The following is a 25,261-nucleotide window of genomic DNA, read 5'->3' on the forward strand; positions in this document are numbered from 1 at the left end:
TCTTTTTTTTTTCATCTCACCCAAAAAGACAATTTGACCGATGGAGATAAAATAATAAATCTAGAATCTCTAGACTTTTCTACGGGCACCAAATTTTTCACTTGATCACTCTGTGAAATTAACGAAAACTTCAGTTGCAACAAAGACTTTGTCTTCAGTTAGTCACTTATATATTTTTGATAATTTCGTTATTTAGTTTTCTATAGAACCGGGCAAGAGACTCATCTAATGTTAAGTGATACCGCCGCCACCCATGGACACTAATACAGCCTCTCTCAGTACAGAAGACCTCAATACAGAAGGATCTCTAATACATAACTTTAAAAAACACAAAATTTATTGATAGTCCGGTCATTTTAGACAATTGAAATAAAGAAAATTCCGACAGAGCCAAATCTTCGTAGAGACCTTAGGTTTACCACAAGGAATAAAGTGTCAAAAGTCCCCATCAGTCCCATGTGAGCTTAGGGACTTATTCGGGGCCCAAGGTAAAAATTTTAGGTTTTTTGGATTTTTCACGAAAACGGTAAGTTTTATCGAAAAAGTACTTCAGAGCAAAGTTGTAGATCTTAAAATTCTCTATAAAAATAGTCCCTATGATTTTTTCTCTAAGACCCACCATTTCCCAGATATTACGCTTGTAAGAATCACGTTCTACATAATATGCACACATTTCTACACCACCTGTACCTGTACCAACAATAATTATTTAATAGTATGAAGATTATTGATATGGGTTACTGAGTTTAACTGTCGTTCTAACTTTTTTTTATTACTTTAATCTGACTCATACTCTTCATATTCAACTTCAACAATCATGTTTTCTTCAATTTCTTCTTGTTCTTCTTCTTCTCCTTCCTGTTGATGAACGCTTAGAAATTGTTCAAATGAAGATGAATCAGTTGTCTCTTCATCAAAATCACATGAATTTTCCTCTCTTGTATTTAATTGAACATTTGAGCAAGAGACACCTTGGCAATTGGTACACGCTGGAGAACACTGCAACCCTACTTTTTTACAAGCTCACATGGGACTGATGGGGACTTTTGACACTTTATTCCTTGTGGTAAACCTAAGGTCTCTACGAAGATTTGGCTCTGTCGGAATTTTCTTTATTTGATCACTATTTTTATGTCTAAAATGACCGGACTATGAGGAATACAAATAGATAATTCAAAGATATACCATAAATAATACTAAATGAACACTGAATTTTATAAAAATATTGCTATACATATTAGAATTTTCTTATTTCTTTCCAACAATATGTTGTTTAAACTCCCCCACCCGTGTGTAAGGTGCATTTGGAGCCGAACTAAGCGACGATTGTACCGTACCGTATAACTGTGAGTGGTTACTAGAAAATACCTATTTTGCATATAGATGCCAGCTAAATCTGAGAACAGCGTTGGGAACTGAGATTATTTAGATATACCTAAATCAGGATTGTTTTAGCAATTAAATCAGACGTTATATTCAAACTCTTAGTAAGATAAAAAATCATAGTTAATTATTTCTAAACCAATTCGACTTAGGGTCCTTCAAGAAATTGGCTTTTTCTTAATTATAAAGTTACTTTATAACCAGCCAGGCGACCAAGTATCCTGTGATTTAAGTTTATGACGATTTTCCCACGATTTAACGTAAAGGATTTCGTTGGAACGCTCGAGCTTTCAGATTAGACTAGTTGAGGATGTTCCCTTAAGGTTGGACGAAACATGACAGGGCTTTTGGATACTATTTACCTAAGAGGATTGATCCAATCCATTTAATTTTTTTTTTCAAAAGTTATTTAGGTACAATTTGTACACTTATGCATGTCAAATTTACGCCATCCGTTCATTAGTCTACTAGGAGGCCTTATTCTGAGAAGAACGGGAGAAAAAGAAAACTCGGAAAGTTCGTTCGTCCCTTTATATTATTCATTTTTATTGCGGGAAATGTCACAATTCACAAGGTCAATACGTCTTAACATAATAATAATAATAAGAGAGAAAAAAATACATATAAGTAATGAAACCATATCAATATAAATAAATTAAGTGATACACAATATTAATATCTCACTATACTGCATTTGTGACCACACATTCTTATCATCTATGTATTCCTGTACTTTCTTTTATGATTTTTTTCATTAGTGTTTCCTTCATATAAGCTTTAAACGTATGTATCGGAAAAACGTTTACTTGTTGACTGTCCGACTTTCGAAAGAGCCAGGTGAGATCTGGAGCTCTAGACTGGCATTATGGGATGGGTTATCTGACATTATATTGAAACACAGATCGCAGCTGGAATAAATCACCACAGATTTGTCTAATATGAATACAAAATTCCACCCGTATCACCTTGACGTCCGCCGTTCCACGACTGAGCGTTTTTCAAGCCGTTTTTTTGCCGCGCACTACCGCTATGTGGAACCAGCTGCCCACTAAAGTATTTCCGAACCAATTCGACTTAGGGTCCTTCAAGAAAAGAGCGTACAAATTCTTAAAAGGCCGGCAACGCACTCGCGAGCCCTCTGGCATTGAGAGTGTCCATGGGCGGTGAGCCTCCTGCCCGTTTGCCCCCTATTTTATAAAAAAAAATTCATAAATAGCACAAGAGTCCATAAATGTGATGAGGATATTTCCGAAATAATCATCGCGACGGGAGACACCAAGCCCACCAGACCTAGTTTAAGGTAATACTTAGCCTCTCTAGTCTTGGCGTATTAAGGGTCCTATTTATAAAAAATACACGTGTGTTGACTTATGTACACGTGTCAGAAGTAATACTTCATTGGCGTAACAAGATTAAAAATCTTTTTAAAATTTTATCTTTTGCCTTATTCTACGTTTGTGGAAAAAACGACAATAACAATAGAAATAAAGGTATTTAATACATTGAAAGTATCACGCATTATCTAGTTAAATAAAGTTTATTTAAATATCACAAGAACATATTTCTACTTAATTAAAGAAATTGACATTTTTTATTTTAAAATGTTGACTATGCTAACTTCAGGGTGTCGGTTTTTTGTGACGATATGCGGGTGTCGGTGTTTTATGTTTTTTATTCCTAACGCGCCAAAAGAAATATAATTTCAAAATGGCTTAAGCTTAATCAGGAGGATCAGTACACCATCACCTCTCCACAACCTAAGTTTGAGAATTACATACCCAATGAGAAAGAGCTAAAAGATCACGAGAATGTCTTGGAATGGGACTAAATAGCCAGGATTCCGACATCTATTCGAGGCTATTCAAAGGCCGACCGAGTTCAATAAGACTTGGGTTATGGGGGCGGACGCATTTTTACGTCCCGTCGTTTTTATTTTATCCCAATAGTGAAATGGATATAATAATTTGAATAATATTAAAAAAGCTGGCTCTGAATTTTATTAATTTCTCTTAGGTTAGGTAAATAATTTGGCAGGCGTCTCTCATCCCTAAGGTCGTAGGTTCGATTCCCGGCTGACAATGGACTTTCTTCCTATGTGCGCATTTAATACTCGCTCGAACGGTTAAGGAAAACATCGTAAGGAAATCGGCTTGCCTGAGACCAAAAATATCGACGGCGTTAGGTCTAGCACAGGAGACCTTTCGCGTACTTGCCTATTAGATAGACAGACCATGAAACAGATACAGGAATCGGAGGCACAGACCACTGATTTACATTTTTTTTAAATTGATTTAAAAAGGTAAATGCATTTAGCATTGTAGAAATAAATGTTTGTAATCGGAATATAAAAAAACTTATAAGGGAGAACTTATCCTGACAATGTACAGTCCAAATAAAAAAAAAGAGTGGCATTACAAGCTTTAATTCTGTGCCTCAGATTTCTGAAATCAATTCAGTTAAAAAAATTATAGTAATATCTGATTCTACAGTTTAATATATTTTATAGGCTCAAGAAGATAAACTATATACGATAGAATTATCACTAAATAAATTCAAAGCCCTCGTTAAACTAACCAATAAAGCTTTTAATAAATTCGACGAATATTTAAATGATCCTAATCCTTGGGATCTATTTGCTCCAGTTCAGACAATTTGAATGACTCAAAAGTTAACGATTAAAAAGAGTGGCGGAATGATTCTTGCCAGTTCTTGCGAACTGGTAGTAAATGTAAATTTACAATTAATTTAACTTTTTTTCTGACGTTCATAAGAAACAAGTGCGTTACCTATATAAAGTTATTTTGAGTTTGAGTATGCTTACCCAATATTCTAGTTGAGAGAACCTACGAAATGCCTACACGTTTGAAACGAAATATTTTTTTGACTTGCCTCTTATTTCAAGGGCGTGTTTATTAACTATCTAACCCGATAAATCTTTGAAAAAATCACATAATTTACTCATTTTTAAGATAAAACTGACTTGTCAGGCGACAATTTTATTAATACTTTTTTTTAGTTAAAGGTGATCCTGTGACCTGTCAATTATTTAAAATAGGTCACGAAGGCTGTACTTATATAACCTAAACATATATTATGACCACTATATCAAAGCAACATCTATTTTAACCCGAGAATAATAACAGGAATAGCGAATTGTATTCCGCCCGATAGCATTGACAGGGAACAATATTTTGCACTCGAAAAGAGAAATTGTATTAACGGGAATAAATGATTGTTATTTCTGTTACATTGTATATAATTCAAGAAAATAACTTAAGACTAAACTATTGTAAGTTTCGTTTGATTTGCGATTTTGATTGGTCATTAGTATCTCTTTTATTTGCGAACCAATTCGACTTAGGGTCCTTCAAGAAAAGAGCTTTGCAATTCATAAAAGGCTGGCAACGCAATTGCGAGTCTTCTTGCAAAAAAGTGTTGTGTAAAATATGCTACATAGATTATTATTTATTGTAAAAAAATAAAACTGTAAATCGAAAAATTTGTCTTTTCAATTTTACGCCTATATAACTAAAATTCTTTATAATAATCTTAAATGGATTACGTTAGCTGGCTAAAAGTTACACTTAGATTGTAATTATTCATGGAATTTCAATTACTTTTAAACGCAATGTTACTTAGTTATGTATTATACTGATATTAAATGATTGAACGTTGTGAATACCAACTGTATAATATTTCTAATAAATTTTGATAAAATTTTGCTTTCATAGATATCTACTTACCTTGACAGCCCAATAAATGTATAACCGTTAGTTCTAAAGATAATAAAGGACTAACCCTAACGGTAAAAACATCGCAATTTCGATATCTATGATTAATTTATTTATTAATTCATCAGTCAATTTTTAAGTTAATTATTATGATCGGTATCATTTTACAAAGAAACCGAAAAGAATTACATTACTGAAGCAAGCCATCAATTATACGATGTTGCAAAATTAGATTTAATACTAAATAATATAGCTTAATGGTGGAAGATAATAACAATTGTCTAATTAGAATTCAAAGAACGACAAAATGGCGCTCATCCGACAGAATAAATTTTAAACAAATCAAAACTTTTGCGTCACTGAAATGTAAGGAACAAAAGATTTACGTGATAACTTAGGCCTTAGAATAACTAAAAATAAAAGGTTATTAAAGGCAAACTTATTGTTTTGTTATGGTTAAAGATTTTGGAAAAAAATCGCTGATTCAACATCAAATTTAAATTTTATGTAATTTCTAATGTAATGTGTAAAATTTGTAGTCATATTTTCTTGACATTTTTAAGCATACATGTTGTTTTAGGACTTATAAATAAATAAAAAGAGTGGCGAAGATATTTGGTCTTCTAATCCGTTCTACGCCATTAATTTGAGAGCAGTGAATGCATTGAGGCCTTTTGTTTATTTGATAATTTTTGTATTATTCCTATGTGTTCATTAATATAATATACTTTGATTAGATTACTTTTCAAAGGAATATAAAATTCACAAAGACATTTTCTATCTCTGAGTTCCGTGGACTTACTGGAGAAACTGTTGGCTGATGGGTCGTTGATGGCATGGGTCAACCAGCTCTTCAGAATATAATGTTCAACATATGTTATCACATATACAACTTATTATTACCATAATGTTATAAAACTTATGTACGAACCAAATTTCATTGAAACCTGCGATCCTTGCGGGCGTTAACCTACCCTTAATTGGCGCTCACGATAAGGGTTATTGCGCTTACTTGAGAATTGCTGACTCATCCTAATCTTATAAAGTGGCCTTCAGCAGCAGACTGTTGTCTACATTAATCTTTAACCCATACACTTTGACATATTGCCAAAAGGATATAATAAATTTTGAGTGAAATTCTAAGTGAAATTATCACTTATAAATGTATGCCTGATAAAGCGTGCATGATCTCAGCTCAGGTCGTATGTGTAGGCAACAATGGAGTTATCTTAAATGTGTATAAAATGACATTAAAGAAAAAATATTGACATGATGGCAGCACCAAACCTAAAATTAGAACTAAAGTACATACGATATTGCATATTTGTTATGTCTGTTATAGTGCGGAAGTGAAGCTTACCTTTCGGAGATTGTATTAGCTTTGAATATAATTTAAATGTATTATACAAGTTTACCAGTGTGTATATTTTACTTGTATATATAGTCCATAAAATGCTATAAGCAAATAACAATACCGGAAGTTGGCATAGGAAGATGATCGCACGGAATGAATTCCATCAGCGATCGTTAATCAAAATAATTTTATATATGCAGACTAAGTATTTTTGAAATATAGAAAACTCAGGCTAAGTCGTATTAAGTGCTGTAATGCCTTAACATAACTTGTAAATAAAACCACGTCTCGCAACTCGGATCTTAAGTTATGTCGAACGCCGTAAGTTTTCATCAAAAAAGTCTCGACAGACGAGTGAGGGTCCCGACAGACGTTGTCCTGTCTTAACTATGAATGTTGATTTTGATGAGATATAATTAACTAAAAAAATATTTCAGAAACAAAGTATTTATTACTCCTACTATTTGCTTATTTTTCTGTCGCGTATATAAATAGTTTTGTTGGTATTGGAATAGGTGACATATAACTGTCCATGTGCAAAACTTGGACTTTCAAGATTAATGCCACAAACAATTAGCGACGGCCCTTGAGATTTATTTATCGACATTACAAACTAGCCGCACTGGAAATTTAATAAGTATTCTTAAATTTTCTAATTTTCCGCGCAATTTTCTTAATTTTTTCTTTAATAAGAACCTTCTCCTGGCGATAACAAACATAACAAAAAAATAATTAGCGAAATTGATCCAGCTGTTCACTCGTGATGCCGTGACCTAGGGAAATAGGGATTAATTTTTATATATATAGATTACGTAATTAGCTAACCTAACTACATATTATACTAACCACATCAATATTTCAAATCTTTTGTTTTAAATAAATACGTTTCCCCAGCGCATGGAAACAAAATGTATTACACAAGTACTACATATTATATTAAATTAGATTGTTTCGTGGAATTTCCAATGAAATATTATTAATCATTAATTAAAAAATCTATAAATAAAATATTATTTGTATACGACAGGCACGTGACAAAACGGTCAGAGTGGTCGAAGCGACGACAGATCATGTCAGATAAAGAAAATAATATGTTTTCGCGTATCTGATAGTTACTATTCATACAACGCAACCTCTAACCACTGACTGGCTGGCTATGACCTGCTGGTGTTGCTTTGATAAGAAGAAGCAGTAACGTAAAACTTCCCTGTGATCACTCAGTCACATCAGTTGCGTGTTCTTCTGCGGGGTCACTAATGTGGATGAATGATGGTGTACCTCCAACATAAAAGGATCCTCGACGAGTCTAACCACTGACTGACCATGACACAGACCCCAGTGGCTAAGATTTATAAGTATACATATCCTATATACATATACTGAATATATCCTTAGCGGCCGGAAAAACTTCGTTAACGGTTCAGGGTGTGACATCATGGCAGTATTGTGTAAGCGAATTGTAGTTAATATGGTCTTCATACTTCAGTTCAAGTGTAATACATTTTTATGTTAATTACATATAAAATGTTATCTTTATTTGTTAGACTATATTTACATTATTTCTTTATTACATTAAAATAACATAATACTGCTACTTATTAATATAAATAAAAACAATAACTAACCTTAAAACATAATAACTATAATATGTTATTAAAAGGAGTCCCTTTAGATAATGTTCCGAAGATACGGGCAGCGTTCCCCCTTTGAATAGCTAGACTATTTCTTTGTCCGAGGTAGCTGCCAGCTCTTCGGTCTCCTGTGATGTCGTCTAACCTTTTGCTATTTCCATAAAAAGTCTTATAGCGATAGTATCCCACGGACCAAGGGTCTGGATACCGAATGGGACAAAATCATTTTCGGGGCCTACATGTATGCTTGCTTTAGCTTTTTCAGCCGCAACAAGAGCCGCACCATTTGTTTTGGTTCCAGTGCGTCTGAACAGGTTGTGTCCAAGCTCATCGTCTATGGAATCAAACTCATACCGTCCTGTTCTTTGGCATCGTCTCTTGCAATTCCAGTCGGCCCAAGGAGACTCGGCAAGTGATACTATATATTAATATATGTTTACACATGCATTGGTGTTATTTAAAGATTATAATCTCATCAGCTCTTGGATTTTTTAGTGTTTTGAGACTTGGTATGTTATAAGGAGTGCGACGCAACCTTGTTTAGAGAAGCTTTCGGCGGTTTTTTTTTAAATTTTAAAACCAATACTTAGCAAAATAAAACATTACAATTAGTGTAAGTTTCATAATAATAGTAATCAGTGGCGCTTCAACCTTCTAGGCATGTTTCCGTTTCGCGGTAGGTAATCAACCTTCTGTGTAACCAAGTACGAGCGAGTATTGACTGAGCTCATAGACCGAAAGGCTATTGGTGCACAGCCAGGGACCGAACCTACGACCTCAGGGATGAGAGTTACATGCTGAAAGACTACGCCAACACTGCTCAGTTAGTAGGTTCGGTAGTCACAGATAAATTATTTTTAAAGTCTTATACTTCGTATTGACTATGAAATCGATGGAAATGGTGTCATGCAATGTCCATCAACACATCTCTTACGAGTGCACGGCTAATGTTGATTTAGTGATGTTACTTCTGAACCAATGGACAATGTACTCACTATACAAATTGGGTAAAATCCAGGGTTTGTTGATGGAAGGAAAAAGTCTTATTATTACATTCAATCGGCAAACTTGGGATGTACAAAACTCAATATTGATGTTATTGTTATTGATATTTGAGGTACAGAGTTACTCTTGATTATGTTGAGAGAGAGTTTGTCTATACCTTGGAGCTAAGCTATCTTGCCAGTTCTTCCTCAACGCTCTTGACTTGCGAATTCTAGATTTAAATTTAGAATCAATTTAACATATTTTCTGTTGGCGTTAATTAGTATACTTGGTTACCTATATTAATAAAATTATTTTGAGTTTAAGTAAGCGTATTTTAAGCGGGTTTCTACATTTATAAAGAATTACTTTCTTTTATAATAAATTGGTTTTGTACAGTGAGTAATCCAAAATGTCGCCTAATGCTAAATTTACTGGATGAGAGGGGGAAACGAGGAAAATCGTTCGATAATGGCCTTAATATTATACTTATAAGACGGGAAAGATGTAATTGACCTTGCTAAATGTTCTACAAAATTTTTCGTTTATATCAGTGCTGATTAAAATATATATATACGTGGACATATTTACCAGAACCAGTTTTAAACCCCTCAAAAAATAATAAGCATGTTGCATATTAGGTCTCTTGTTGTCTTTTAGTATCGATATGTACGAGACTCGATCCCCGCCTGTGCCCCAATGGACTTTCTGTCTATGTCCGCATTTAACATACGCTGGAACCGTCAAGATCACCTTCTTGCCTATTAGCTTGACAAATTATCAAGAAACATAGAAATCTTAGGGATAGAACTAAAAAGGTTGTAGCGCCATTGGGTTTTTTATATGCAGATTAATTATATAGGTACGAAAGTTGGATTCCCATTAGTTAACGACTAGTTAAAGAATATGTTTCCCGCAATCACATTTCGTCCGTAGAGCGTAAAGTCTAGATATAAAAATACTTTTTTTTACCTGATTGCTTTGACAGGTTATGGGGCTCCCAATTGAGCATACAACTAAAATTCTAAGGCGCTCACTCTAGGCGGGTAACAGCGACTTGTCCGCATCCGTTGTCACCATCCGCAGCTTGCCACAGCAAGGACCATACAGCAGTACATTTGCTTTGGTTTACCTCCGTGCTTAGATTCGAACCTCGAACTTAATGCGCCTTGTCGCCGTCCACGTTGAACCATAGTATGATACATTAAAAAATTTAATCATATTAACCAAGAAATCTATATATAAAAACAGATTTTCATAATATACTCGGGTTTTATATTTTCTCTTAGCTCGTATTTCGAGGCAACTTTACTTTAACAATAATGACCTAACAATGTTCTATAATAAAGAGTATTTCAAATTTTCTACGAAGGATTTACTAAGAACAAGGTATATTGACCCAACCAGACAGACTTTATACAAGACATTGAATAGAATTATTTACTTTCAATTTCATAAGACACACGCTGGGACAATTACATATGTAATCTCTCATTACGCTCACCGCATACATAGTTCTAAAAGCCATGTCTTGGGGGCTTGAAACAAAATTACTTTTCGACAGGCGTGACCCACTAACGCTAAACGAATTTGTGTAAAAATGGTCACGTGATAAAGCGTGAATGATGTAAGATGTATTAATGTCTCAGACATTAATACATCTTACAACAATTGTAAGTGTTTTAATGTCTGAGACATTCTAGTGCTAGAAAAAAAATTATAATACTGCATTGGTTCGGAATGGACTTGTCCAAAAGGAAAAAGGAACAAAGGCAGACCAATAGAGCGACGGGCGACGGGATCGAGAGGGTAGCTCTAGAAATTGGATGACGATGGCGCAATATAAATTAGGGTGGAAAAATTAGAAGGCTTTCTCTCGGACAGGGGCCGCATCTTAGTTAGAATTGTATTTATATCTATTTTTGTTAAATGTATAACAATATGATGTTGATGTTGATGAATGATATGTCACCCTGAAACGTAATCAACGTTTAGCTCTGTCTAGGTGTTCAATATTTTGATTTCTCGGAGAATTAACAAAATTTTATATAACACCAAAGTGTAACTTATCTATACAAACTTACCTCATATATATCTACTGAAATACGGAGTCTTTCAGAAGTGTTTGTGCGGACAGCCTTTTAAAGAAATCGTTATCAATCAATACTGACTATAGTGCTGTCTGCGCGGCGTCTAGAAGGATGAAAATTATCAAATTTACGTCAATTATTAGTCTTTTACATTAGTACGAAAAAAAGTCGTCGTACATGAGGATATTTACTCCCTTTCCTACAAAGAAAAATTCATTAAAAAATAGTTTCTTTTGCAACCTTAAACATCGTTGACTGACCACTGACGCTGCAACGGTCTTTCTTTATTGGTCGAACAACAAACGTTGCCGCCATCTTGATTTTAATAAACAAACAAAAAAAAAGAAAACCTTGCTTGTACAAAACTCTGCTGTGACCAATGCTCACTCATGGTTCTGAAACCTGCCCCTTTAGCAAGAAAGACGAGATTTCTCTCCTTACTTTAGAACGGAAGATACTTCGAAGAATTTGTGTTCCTGTTAGCGACGACGGGGTTTGGCGTATTCGCTACAATGAAGATATAATTCTCCAATTAATAAAGTGCAACAGGCTCAAGTGGTTGGGATACGTGCACCGAATGGCGGACGAAAGAACCCCAAGGTCCTTACGGGATTCGCAACCCGATGGCAAGAGAAAACCCGATAGACCGAGGCTGCTGTGGTGGGATGGAGATGTCAATATCCTCGAAACAATTGGAGTTCGAAATTTGACGCGGGAAGGACACTGAATAGATTAAGATGGCGAAGTTTACTTGAGGAGATGATTGATGATGAAGTCCTTTTCGAACTTCCATCACACGTTTGAATATTATATAATTTTGTTGATTCTAAAAGTTTATAATGTTTCTAAATGATCAAACAATATTATCTTTATTGTTCACTAAATTTTGATTGAGTTTGGTTGTTTTTTTAATTTAATGCTAGTCTCTAATTTAAATAAAAGGTCAGAAATATTAAGTACCTCTCTTGATAAACATTTCCTTTCCCTTTAGTAAAACATGATAATCTATGGATATGTGTCGCTCTATGTTTACAGCCGGCATTAATGACTACATTTTGGCGGGAACGGGGAATGACAATGTACCTTACTTAAAGTGATTTTAAAAACGGGTGTACTTACTTAGTGATTTTATAAATGGGTAATAATAGTTAGGTTAGAACAGTATTATTACGTTTATTTGTGTGTTGTTTAAACCCGTTTTTGTTTTTATTCTAATCAAAACCAAACTTAACGTTTCATACACGTCACGGAAAGTAAAATAATATCTATATCAGACATAAAATATATTCACTGATTTGAGTTGAAACCGAAGAATGAACGCAAAAAGCCACCCGGCCGTCGGCGCGCAGGCAACCTTTAAAATTCTACCCTTTTTGTCACAGTAATTCTCGATCGTTTTGAATTTTTAAACAACGATAACGTATCCAATTATTAAAGAACCTGAACTATTTTGTCTCATAATATATTATTGCTTGGTAATTGGGAACAAATTAGTTGTATTGAATTATGTCGGCCTAACAAATGTATAATGTTGCGTGCCTATCTATCGAAACAATATAGAGTTTTTATTATACTGTAAAAATTACATATTTCCAACACGGAAATATAAAATATAAAATTCTTAACCTACATAGTAATAATAATACTTTATAGATTAATTTTATTTGGTAGTGCAAGTTTTTATTTTTATTTATTGAATACTACAATTCTAAATCTATGAATTACTTGATAAAAAAGAAATTAATAAGAATAAAAAAAATGTGTACTAGCGTACACATGTAAGAAGTGAAAAATCGAATGTGTCATTTTACGAAAAATACCTACACCAGCTTCTTCTTCTACATACCCGGAACTCGTACATGCCATAAGTAAACAAAGAGAGAACTGAGAATAAGACAAATGGTTGTGACGCTACTGATGTTTTCATAAATATAGATGGCGCTACAACCCTGTTGGATACCTACTCAGATTTCTATATCTGTTCCATGTTTATTTCTAAAATAAATAAAAATGAAATATGTTTATTATGGAACATAAGTTACAAATATCACTTATTCCACGTCATTAAATTTGAATAGATAACACCTTGATACTCTTTTAAAATAGCAAATCAATCTACTAGGCAAGTAGGTAACTTTCTGTGCATTACACACGCCGTTGACATTTTCGGTCTATGTCATGCCGGTTACTTCACTGTGTTCAGCGAACGAACTCTCATTTTTTTAAATATTTAACAAATTATGTCCCCTTATAAAGTTACGGTTGAAATTGTAAATGTATAAGAGAAGCAAAGCCGTGGAGGAAAGTTAGGTACATCCTCCTAAAGCAAATACTAGCCTAGATAAGAGTTTATCACTAAATCTAGGTGAATTTCCTGAAGCACACCTTACTACAGGAAATAGAAATTTATCGCAAGTAAAATTACTATTTATGTAGGTAAGAAGTCTTGCCTCGTGTTTAGATTCTAACATCATGTTACATTTTTACGTACTGTTTTTAAATTTTACGGATATTCGTTAGTTGAACATTAACGCTATTATTAATAATAATAAAATCAAGGATATGGTATAAAAATGTTACGGTGGTACAATATAAAGTTTGCGTGGCGTGCAAAATTTGTCTTAAAAGGTAGAATTTTACATAGTAGTTACATATTACATTACATTATAGTAAATTCTAATATTATTTTATCACTAGTCATCTTGCTCACGCTTTTATCATCACATTATTAAAATATAGTAAATCGCTATCAATTTAATATTAATTATAATGTTACACGCAAATATTTTTTTCTCCAAAAGTAGTTCAATAAGTCAATTATTAAAATATTGAAATGAAATAACAAAAAGTCAGTTATAAAATATTAAATAAAATAAAAAAGCCATTTTTTCTTGCAAAAGAACAAAGTACACTTAATACTATTTATTTATTTACTTATATATATATATATATATATATACTAATTTTCTTTGTATATAAGATACACTAATTTTCTTTTCTCTCTTTTTTATTAATTAATTTTATTAATATATATATATGTATATATATATTTTTACTTATATATAGAAAGAAAGAAAATTTGTATATATATACTAATTTTCTTTGTATATAAGATACACTAATTTTCTTTTCTCTCTTTTTTATTAATTTCCCAATTATTTAGCAAGACGCCTTCCGAAGATGAAGGAATTCAAGGAAAAATCCCTTAAAGTAATATAGTAATTTCTAGACCACTTTCAAGTTAATTTATACTAATGAAAAGTTAAAGTAATATTGTATCTTACTTAACATTCATGAATATCCGGTTAAATCTGAGTACATAAAATAGATTTTATTCTTAAATATTTCAGAGGGAAACAGGATCGAAATCTTGTTGCAATTAAAGGTGGGTTCTCGTTTAGTAATGTTTATTCATGGGACAAGATTCGATACTTGCTTTTATTATACCAGAAATACCTCCGCAAGAAAACATTCAGCCACACACATTGTAATGAACGAAATAAGATATTATATGTATGTAGATGCGAGTTCATAAAGATTTTACCTGTAAGGTATTTAATTAAAACGATTTGTGGTGATTTAATACATATTTGTAGTAAAAAAAAACACATATTAACGTTCATTATGAAAAGATTATTTTATTTTTTTAATAGAGCTTATTGATACAAAAAGCAACCGAATATAATAAATAATATACTTAATGTACGAATCATCTTTTTGTATATTGTCTTCTTCTCATAGTTACTTTATGATTTCATCATCTGGTATTTCGATTTATAATCCTAAAGTAAACGTAACCTGAGCTTAAAAATCACAGAAAATAAATAAGGCTGCATAAATTTGCCTATTGAAGAAGTTTCAATTAAAATTCTTTTTTAACTCACCATAAATCCTAGTTTGACTTTTTAATTAGATATATTAAATTAAAATTCTTTTGGATTAAAATTAGTACGATTTTCCAAATTAGCGGATACTGGATTCGAAATTCAAATTTTAGACACAGAATACGTCTAATAGACAACCCCATAGAGGTCAGTGACTTACATTGCCATTTTAATCTGTGGTTTCCTCTCGCGTGTGTCGATAAATAAAATTAAATAAAAATAATTAGCAGTCACCTGTGTTATGTTGGTGCAACACGACATTCTGGTAGTGTTAAAATGCTGGTTTTCTTAATAGCCCATCGACATGTAATCTGTTTTATGCATTTTAATTCCGGTGCAATTTATACACTGCGAATTTTTTTAAACCTTTACAATTCCGAAAAAAAACTTAAATAAAACGTCCAATTCAGTTTCGAATTGTGACATTTTAAAATTGTTAATTTTATTGCACCAATTTTTCTTGCACTGGGTGAAAAAGAAGTGAATAAAAAAAACACATTTCTCATGTCAGTTTTTCCGACAAATTTTTGGCGCGAAGTAATACAGATTTTGTTTTTGTTATAGTCATGTATTTTATGAGGACTGTTTTGGCATTCGTTTTTTCAATTTGAGGTTAATTTTATTATTAAATTGCCTGCAACTAAAAATACAATTAATTAGTTTCTTAGTTATCAATTTGAATGCGGCTCAATATGGTAGAGTAATTTTTGTATCTTTTTGCAGATTTTGGCTTTACAATCTGCCGTGTCTTGATAACGGGTATTATACAATAACTTGTCTTTATAACATTCGATTAGAGTTATCTATGAGAAATAGTCTGAAATCGTACATGATAAGAATTTGACCGTTAGCGGTTGGGTATAAAGGTTATATTAGCATACTCATGTTTCATTATTGTTAAACAAATTGACCTAGAGTTGAATTCATATCTCGGCCGGCGTTGTCTTTGGGAAGACGGATTTAGTGTAAGAATTTACGCGATTTTTTAAATCATTTTGTGTCGTTCATAATATTCATGTTCATTATATTTAATTATTAACTAAAATACAGTAATGTTAATTGAATTATATAATGTGAATTATATTAGTAAGTTCTTCCTCAAGGCTCGTTAGCCAAACAGGATTTTCAGAAAGATGGATAACGCGTGCGCGAGCCTTGTTTCTTGGCTGGCCATGAATAGTTTTCTTGTAATATTAGATGCGTTGAATTTTAACTAAAAAATTTCAAAATCCATTAGAACTCCATCGAACTAAACTACCTATCCCCTTTGCACTCTTTACATATAATATCGTATATAAGAAATACGCGGTAAATTACTCGTAACGTATATATAATTTACAGAAAGATGATGTCGACACAAGCAGATTCTCTGATCGAGTACTTGATAGTGGAGTACCGATGGCTGATTGCCATCACGATCCTCATGCCCCTCTCCTTCCTATGGAAGATCTGGTCTATGGCAAGGAACTATGTGGTCTTTAAACTCAACACAGCACCAGGAAATCATGAGAAGAAAGTTAAAAAAGTACAAAAACAAGTGAGTTTCATTAATGGTTCGATTATAGGTAATAAGCACGCTGTCATTTTTGTGTGCATCTTCTAGCCTAATGAGCGTTTGGTCTTCAGGCCCCATTAAGTCATTTCTGGCATTTCTTTTATCAAAATATAGTATCAATATCTATGGACCAATACTCAACAAATGAACTTTTATTTATTAAATACTTTTGTGTACATAATTAAGCAGGTTACAGTTATCGTTTTTTACTAAAACATTTCATCCCTTGAATGGTATTCATTAAACACATATTATATACAAAAAGTATATACTATTATAATCACTCGGTGCCATGTACGGCTGCGAAGACCTTTACTTCATGTTCCGTAACATAATTCTATCATATGTCCAGCTCAGTTTGCTTTAATACTTTCAAGATCAAATCCTGGTTAGATGGAGATCGCAATACCAGATTATGCACGGCTCGACCAACGTGGCAGACAATGTCATTTAGACAGGGTCTCTATAAAAAAACCTTCACAAATATACACATAGATATGGTGGACATTCTGGAGGTAGACACGAAGAATATGGTATGTACTTCCCTACTATAGAGTGTATACAGTGTACAAAAACTAACAGGAAAAAAATGTGTAAATAGAGTTTTGTTATTATCTGAGCATACGACTAAATTAAAAATAAAGAACGAAATTATCTAGATTGACATAATATGAATTAAATATTACGTAAGAGTTATAAATATATACAATATGATATCATTGTATAACAAGGATGTTTTATTCACCTTTAATGGGGACTAGAGATCGACCCAATGAGCGCCTATTTTTAGTGCTGTCAAATATTAGAATATTAAACTGAAACAAATTATTTTTATTTTTATTATTGAATACCAATTGTATGCAAGGACATCTGACGATAAAATTCAGCAGTAATATTCAGTATTTAAAAAAAATTGGTAGTTGATGTTTCAAACTGGTGGCGGGTGTTACGCGGCGCTTTAAAGCTTTCTTTAGTTGGCACTTACATACTTAGATTTATTTTTGATTGATATTATATTGAATAAGAAAAGTATTGGCAAATGTTTCTTTTCTCAGTTAACTCTAAGGTTGTGCGTTCGAATCACGGATGTGCACAAATCGACTGTTCTTTGTATATGCACAATTAAACTAGCTAGACAGATAAATTGAACACATACGTAAATCTGAGGACTAGAATACTGAGAGAATTGAGGGATTTTTGCAGACGGTACGTTGTGAGCCCTTAGTAACAATGGGCCTGTTATCCAAAACCCTGGCACCACTAGATTTATCATTGGCTGTTGTACCCGAATTGGACCAGCTGACAGTGGGTGGACTGGTTATGGGTACAGGAGTGGAATCCTCTTCACATATCCATGGACTCTTCCAGCACATCTGCCTGGAGTATGAACTGGTATTGGCTGATGGATCGGTTGTCACATGTAGTAAGGTAATGTACTGTTTTATAAGTGTAATCTTGTATAAATCAACCAAAAGCCCACTTCAACATTAGAATTGACTAATTCGATATTAGAATTAACCACTACAACATTAGAATTCCACAAAATCAAACTCAATTTTTTTTTATTCATATACAAGTACACTTATGAGCGTCAGAAAAGAAGATAAATTAATAAATTTACATTAACTACCAGATCTCAAGTCAAGGGTCTAGAGCGGCCAAGAAGAACTGGCAAGAAACTTTCCGCCACTCTTTTTAATCGCTAAGTTTTGAGTCACACACATTTTTTTTTGCCGTCCATGGACATTCAATGCCAGAGGGCTCGCGACTGCATTGCCGGCTTTTTACTACGTACCTACTTGGTACGCTCTTTTCTTGAATATCTATATTTCGAATTGCTTTAGAAATACTTTAGTTATTGTTTCTTAATACCTGATTCTGATTATGTTTCTTTAAGATGTCACTGCAATTATTTTAAATAATATAAAATAATTAAGTGAATATTTTAGGACAACAACGCTGACTTGTTTTACGCAGTTCCATGGTCCTATGGCACTTTAGGATTTCTGACTGCTGTTACTATTAAAGTCGTTCCTGCGAAAAAGTAAGTCTTATACTAGTAGTAGGGCTACCCTGTACATGTTATGAATGATTCCTATAATTATGAAGTTATAACGATCAAAATCCAGTTTTGATGTTGTCCTGTCGATATCGCTGGACTTGGAATTACGTCGTATGAAAATTGAAATTATAGGGTAAACCTGCGCGAGTTTCACATTTTTTAGTTTTTTTTCAAAAATACAGTTTTCTATGTTACACTTCCTTGATTTATATAGCATTAGACTAGTGACATAAAGTTGATTTACATCTTATGTAGATGCAATTAACATTATATCACTGGTTTAATTTAAAAACTTTGCGGTATCGGCATTAACTTTGCAAGATTTTGACGTGGTGGAAGCTCATGCACGCTAGGAAGAAAGAGACAACTGCGCATCTAAAACGATTGGGTATACATAAATGGGACATAAAGGAATGTCACATTGAATACGTTTTGACAGATGGGAGTCGTATACTTAGCGCTCCACACATTGATTCACCCTAATTTTTGCTAAATTACAAGATGATAATAATCCTACGTGTTCAAATATATCTGCGTAATAAATGCGTTTTATGGTAGTTAAATGTTTTCTCTTTTAAGTAAATAAGTCAAGATCTCTCTGTTTTTATTCAGATACATTCGGCTTACATACCAGCCTTACACAAATATGCTAGACCTGTCTTCAAAATTCAAAGAAGAAGCATTAAAGCAGGACCCACATCGGTACCTTGAAGCACTCCTCTTTGATAAAAACAGTGGCGTTGTCATGACGGGTGATATGGTGGATGAAATTGGAAACGATGGAATGGTAAGAAACATACTACGAACTTTCATTAATGCTTTTAGTTGTTAAGGCTCATACCTTGGTAACACTGAAATGTAATCTCCGTTCCTCTCTACACATCATCGCATTCGATGGAACCACTGGGAAAAGCAGTGGGCCCATTCTGTCTTAGGGGTCTCTTCTATGGCATTTTCGTACGCTTTCATGCGATGTCAAATACAGCATTTGAGTCACCGCCGTTGAACTTATCTGACATTTGGCGACACCAGTCCATGCGAAGGTGTTTCTAGTCGTCGGTTAAAGTATGGGGAATCCATCTGGTAGAAAGCTTCCTGACGCCTGAATGTTCGTGTATTTTTATTTGAACTTGACTCATAGCAATGCCTAGGCTTGCCCGTATCTACTGATAGGTCACTCTCTTATCTTCCTCTATCATGCATCGCACAGCACTGATGTTATCTTCAGTAGTCGCTATTAAAGGACGTCCCTCACGCACCATTGAGATTGCTACGTCCACGCATAAACTCATTAAACCAATTGTAAATAGTGGCACGAGATGAGGCTTCATTAAGAAATGCTAATCGCAGCCTATCATAGATTTGTTGTTGAGTAAGACCTCAACGAAAGTCATAATAAATCATTGACCGATTTTTTTGCGTTAGTTTAATTTACACGTGTAATAAGAGTGTTTGAATTGCCGCCATTTCACAAAAACAAATGACAAATGAATGCAATATACTACATAAGGTTACCAAGGCGTTCCAAAATTGAAATTAAAAAAGTTTTCATTAGCAATGTTTCTAACAATGATCAGTTCTAAACATTTTCAGTGTTACCCACGTAGATTAAATATTGCATTACATGCACAAAACAATTCACAAGTTATTTGTTTTAATATTCCATTTAATAATATTTAATTATTAATACTATGTAGGTTAAGCATATTGTAAATACTATATATTTGTGTATTGGAAACAAATAAGTTTTAAGTATCAAAAACGAACAAAAAATACTTAGCGAAACGGATGGTCTTATCATTTTAAAGCGCTTCTTCTAAGCAACGAAAAACAATAACAAAAAATAAAAAGTTTAGTAGTACGAATTTTATACATTTCTTATCTATTTTATTAGGTTAGGTTTACAAACATTTTATCCAAAAAAACGATTACAACCAATCAGAATAACACATAAAATTCCCCAATACCCTCAATATTTTTTTATGGAATTTCGCTGTTGGCCTGAAGGTCCTTGACAGCTCAGCTCAGCCTGTTTTGGCGAGCATAGCTCTGTCGGACCTTAATATCCTGATTATAAAATAAGTTATTCCGTGAAACAAGCTATTAAAAGAACTATAGTTTGTTCATTTCAAAAGAAACACAAGAAGCAATCTAAAGTAGGTATTTTATTTTTTTCTTGAATATTTATTATTTAAAATAACTAAACTAATTATTTAAAAAATGCCCATCAAAACACTGCCACGTCTTGAAGTCGATTATCGGAAAAACATTAACACTTCAAACACACATGAGATTTATAGCGTTTGGTATATTACGTAAATTTATTGCCACATTAGGCCTGTCCTATTGGACAGGAATTTGAGCAGCATATTTAAAAAGGTCACTTGTGATGCCACTCTTCATGCTACTGATAATGCCATTGTTGAGAGTTGTTCGGTAAAAGCTTCCAACATATACTGGCGTATATTACACCAAGAAGTATTTAGGGAAATATTTCCAGTGGCAAAAGCGGTACCCCTTGTATTGAGTGAATATGTTGTATTAGATAATCAAAGTTAAACGTTTAGTTAAACGTATTCTAGAATCATTAACTTTTATTTTCCAGTTCAATCCAATCGGTCGATGGTACTCTCCCTGGTTCTTCACCCAAGTCGAGAACCACTTAGAGAATTATAAGCTAGGCCAGAAGACGTGTGCAGTTGAATATATTCCTTTACGGGACTACTACCATAGACACACGAGAAGCTTATTTTGGGAACTACAAGTATAAGGATTTATTTAGTTTATACTTAAAAAATATACTTTAATTGTATTTATACTTAAAAAACTCGATATTTATTTACTAATACTAATATCTAGATATGGACAGCACAGAGAAGTTTTTACCCCGAGCAAAAGTCGGCAAAGTCCCTCAGATTAAAAATCCCTCTGCAGAAACAGTTATAAAAACAAAGATGTTTAAAGACATTTGTGAAGCAGTTCATCTACCTCCAACCAGAATCCTTAGGATGATGTCCCTATTTCTCAGTTTCCAGTTAGGAAGATCCCAGTGGATGCATGCGCATTACATACAGGAGACCAAGTTTCGTGCTCTAATGAGTCACTCAGTTTTAGACCACTAACAGTTATAAGTTATCAATAAACACTTGTGCAGGCTTCAGCTTTGTTATAAACGACAATGTTTTTCAGGATATAATTCCTTTCGGCAATAATCCGGTATTTCGTATGTTATTCGGATGGATGATGCCCCCAGAAGTCTCCCTGCTAAAGCTCACTCAGCCGGAAGCAGTTACAAAGCTCTACAACAAAGCTCACGTGATTCAGGATATGTTGGTTCCCGTAGATGTCATGGAGGAAGCAATACAACTGTTTGATAAGGAATTTGAGGTATTTACATGATTTATTACTGACAAGTATAAAAATAATAATATTAGTGTGACAACAAAGTTTTTTTATTACATGCAAGCGTATTTTATGTAACATGGGTTAGATTAGGTAATGTTAGTCGCGGAGCTAATAATAATAGTTAAATGTGTTTGAAGATGGGACAAACAATTAAAAAACTACATTAATTTAGATCGTATTGATTTATCGTATTTCTAAGTATCATCTAAGGTTAATCAGGCATTTCTTTTGAAATGTTTTGTGAATTGGACACATTTGTTCGATTATTTAATATCAGTGTATCATTTGAAACTTAGGATATTGGAACAAGCATTGTTCTGTTATAAGTCACCAGTCGGTTTGGGAAATGTTTTATTTATTTATTAAATTTTACTACATCATACATAGTACTAAATCTACTGCATATTTTACGAAGTCTTCCATCTAAAATGTATGACAATTGAAGTAAACATAAGTGTTTCAAAAAAGAAATAAATATTAAAAAATACAACTAAAACATACAAGATAAAATAAGCACACAATAAAATGTTTTCGATAACACTCCATACATTCAATAGTGTTATCAAGGCTTATGAAAGATCATCCAAATTAAATAATTGAAGAAATATTGTACACAACTTTATTCCTTGCAACGCAAACTGAACTGAGATGTTACAGTTTTATAGAAATTGTAAACATAATGTCTGTTTTTGGCCCAAAATAAAATAGGTTAAAAAAGTTGGAGGAGACCTTCTCCCGGGCAGAGGCCCCATCTTTGAGTAGTAGCAATTTTACTTATATCTACTTTTGTTAAATATATGTCAATAAGATGTGGATGAATAAAAGCTTATTATTATTAATCGATATTTAACAGTATATGACATTTGTTTTAAAAATAAATAATAAAAATCAATGTCGCTACAACCTTTTTAGGTCTGGGCCTCAGATTTCTGTATCTGATTCATGATCATTTGTTAATCGAATGAGGAAGTAGGTAGGTGATAGGTAGGCTGACATACGCCGTCGTCTTAAGTCTAAGGCAAGCCAGTTCCCTCACGATGTTTTCCTTCACCGTTTGAGATAATGTTAAATGCGCACATAGAAAGAGAGTCCATTGTTGCACAGCCGGGGATCGAACCTACGACCTCAGTGATGAGAGTCGCACGCTGAAGCCACTAGGCCAACACTGTTCCAAATGAAATTTGTTTTAGGGGGAACATTATATAGGAGTTGCATCACTATCTCTACCTCTTTTGTCTCTTCTATCATTATAGATGCTTGAATTGACTTGAATTATTCAACAACATTCGTATGAACTACAATAACATTATGCAAATAGTTCTAGATGATAAATTTCTGAAATAATCTTCAGGTTTACCCCATTTGGCTGTGTCCTTTGAAGCTATTCAATAACCCTGGCCAGCTGAAGGTTAATTCTAGTGACTGGCAGATGTTCGTTGATATTGGGGTGTATGGAGTACCCAAAGCTGAAGGATATGAAACTGTGAGTTTTTAACATAACAGGACTCAAAGTTCCAAATTTCATAAAATATTATGTATTTTGTTAAAAGCTTAAAACAATTAATGTATATATAGAATTAATCATATGTCTGAGACTATATTATAGAATTTCGTGATAATTAATTATTAAACGCCGGAGCGCCATATTGTGAAGAGTTTTAGCGACATTTTCAAATTATAAACGTTTAATCCAGAGTCTTTAGATTTGGGTTATTAAGTTGTAATTACTAACATAGTTATGGAACCATGTTTTCCGAAATAAACAATTTTTATTTTTTAATAAATAATATGATATAGTTTTTAAATCTGATATGTTGATATGCTTAAACTACACAATTATAGGTGATAGGCGTAATGATAGGAGAAACCAAATTACTTACTGGCATACTATGTCATCGTCGAAAAGGCTAATCTGTCGACATAAACCATTTTATGTCGCGTGACGTTTAAAAATTATTATTTTTAATTTTTAATAACTTTTTACAACTTAACTTACTCCATGACGTATTGAAAGACATGTTTCATACTAATTTGTCTAAGTAAGACTTTATTTATCATATTATAAAGCCTTTTGTATAAATACAAACAAATTAAGTCCTTTTCTATATAAAGGTCCGTCTTTCAGGTGTCGTCAACACGTCGTATTGAAAGCTTTGTGACCCACCATCGTGGCTTCCAAATGCTATACGCGGATACATTTACAACTGAAGGCGAATTCCGAAATATGTTTGACCACACCCTTTATGACAAGATGAGGAGTTCCCTTCCCCACTGCAAGGAAGCCTTCCCTGATGTATACGGAAAAGTAAATAGGAATGTCAGAAAGTGAATTCTCTCATCCCCTTTCATGATATGAAAAATGACTTATGACAAATAGTGCGATTTCGGAGCGTTATAAATAAGTTAAAAACTAACAATGTGTTTAATTTAGACTGACTTATTAATTTTCGCTTCCTATTAAAAAAGACAATCGAGACAAAAGCATTGCCGTCCTAGGCTTTTGCGTGCACCCAATATACCTCCTGTGTTGTTTAACACGTGCTAGTACGGTAAAGAAAAACACAGTAATGCCAACTCCTACATAATGTTCCCTTTAGAACCAACATCTTAAACTAAATATCGATTAAAAAATACTCCTAAATCCCCTCATCGATTAAAAACTCGGTTTAATCGGTATTTTCAAATATACATCAAAAAACATTCAAGTGGTATATAATTACGATCTTAGAGTGTCAAAGCTTCATCATCAGTGAAATTGTTGGTACCACTGGAAAGACATTGTGAGGTAACCGGCATGTCTTTAGCTTAAAAAGACATTGTGTGAGGGACGGAAGACCACCTCGCTCGCAAAAAAATGATTACAAAACAGATGCACTGCCTAGAGTCAGCGTTGTAACGTTTTTTTAATTAGTACTGTAATAGTCTAGATTCAAATTCAATTATTCATTAAGGTACCATACTGTACACTTAAGAATGTCAATATATACATATTAAATGCTAAATGCTTCTTATCTATATTACTTACATTTACTGCCAGTTCTCAAATCAAAGGCGTAGAACGGACGAAAAGAACTGGCAATATACTCTTCGCCACTCTTTTTGATAAAAAACTATGCCAAGTCAGCTGATACAAGTACGTTACACAGATCCATTTGTATTGCATAACGTAGCTACTGACACCA

General features: G+C 33.3%; 1 protein-coding gene across 1 annotated transcript; it reads left to right on the top strand.

The window, feature by feature from the left end:
• The first annotated feature begins 15,937 nt into the window (after positions 1–15,937).
• Positions 15,938–24,973, top strand: LOC123711383 (delta(24)-sterol reductase-like). The gene is made up of 10 exons (XM_045663950.1): positions 15,938–16,022; positions 16,399–16,594; positions 16,990–17,145; positions 17,816–18,040; positions 18,562–18,656; positions 19,287–19,461; positions 21,280–21,438; positions 21,864–22,061; positions 23,431–23,562; positions 24,205–24,973. The coding sequence occupies exons 2-10, from the start codon at positions 16,403–16,405 to the stop codon at positions 24,406–24,408; spliced, it is 1,536 nt and encodes a 511-aa protein (XP_045519906.1). The 5' UTR covers positions 15,938–16,022; positions 16,399–16,402; the 3' UTR covers positions 24,409–24,973.
• The last annotated feature ends 288 nt before the right edge of the window (positions 24,974–25,261 follow it).

Source organism: Pieris brassicae, chromosome 6 (assembly GCF_905147105.1).
Source record: "Pieris brassicae chromosome 6, ilPieBrab1.1, whole genome shotgun sequence".
NCBI lineage: Eukaryota > Metazoa > Arthropoda > Insecta > Lepidoptera > Pieridae > Pieris > Pieris brassicae.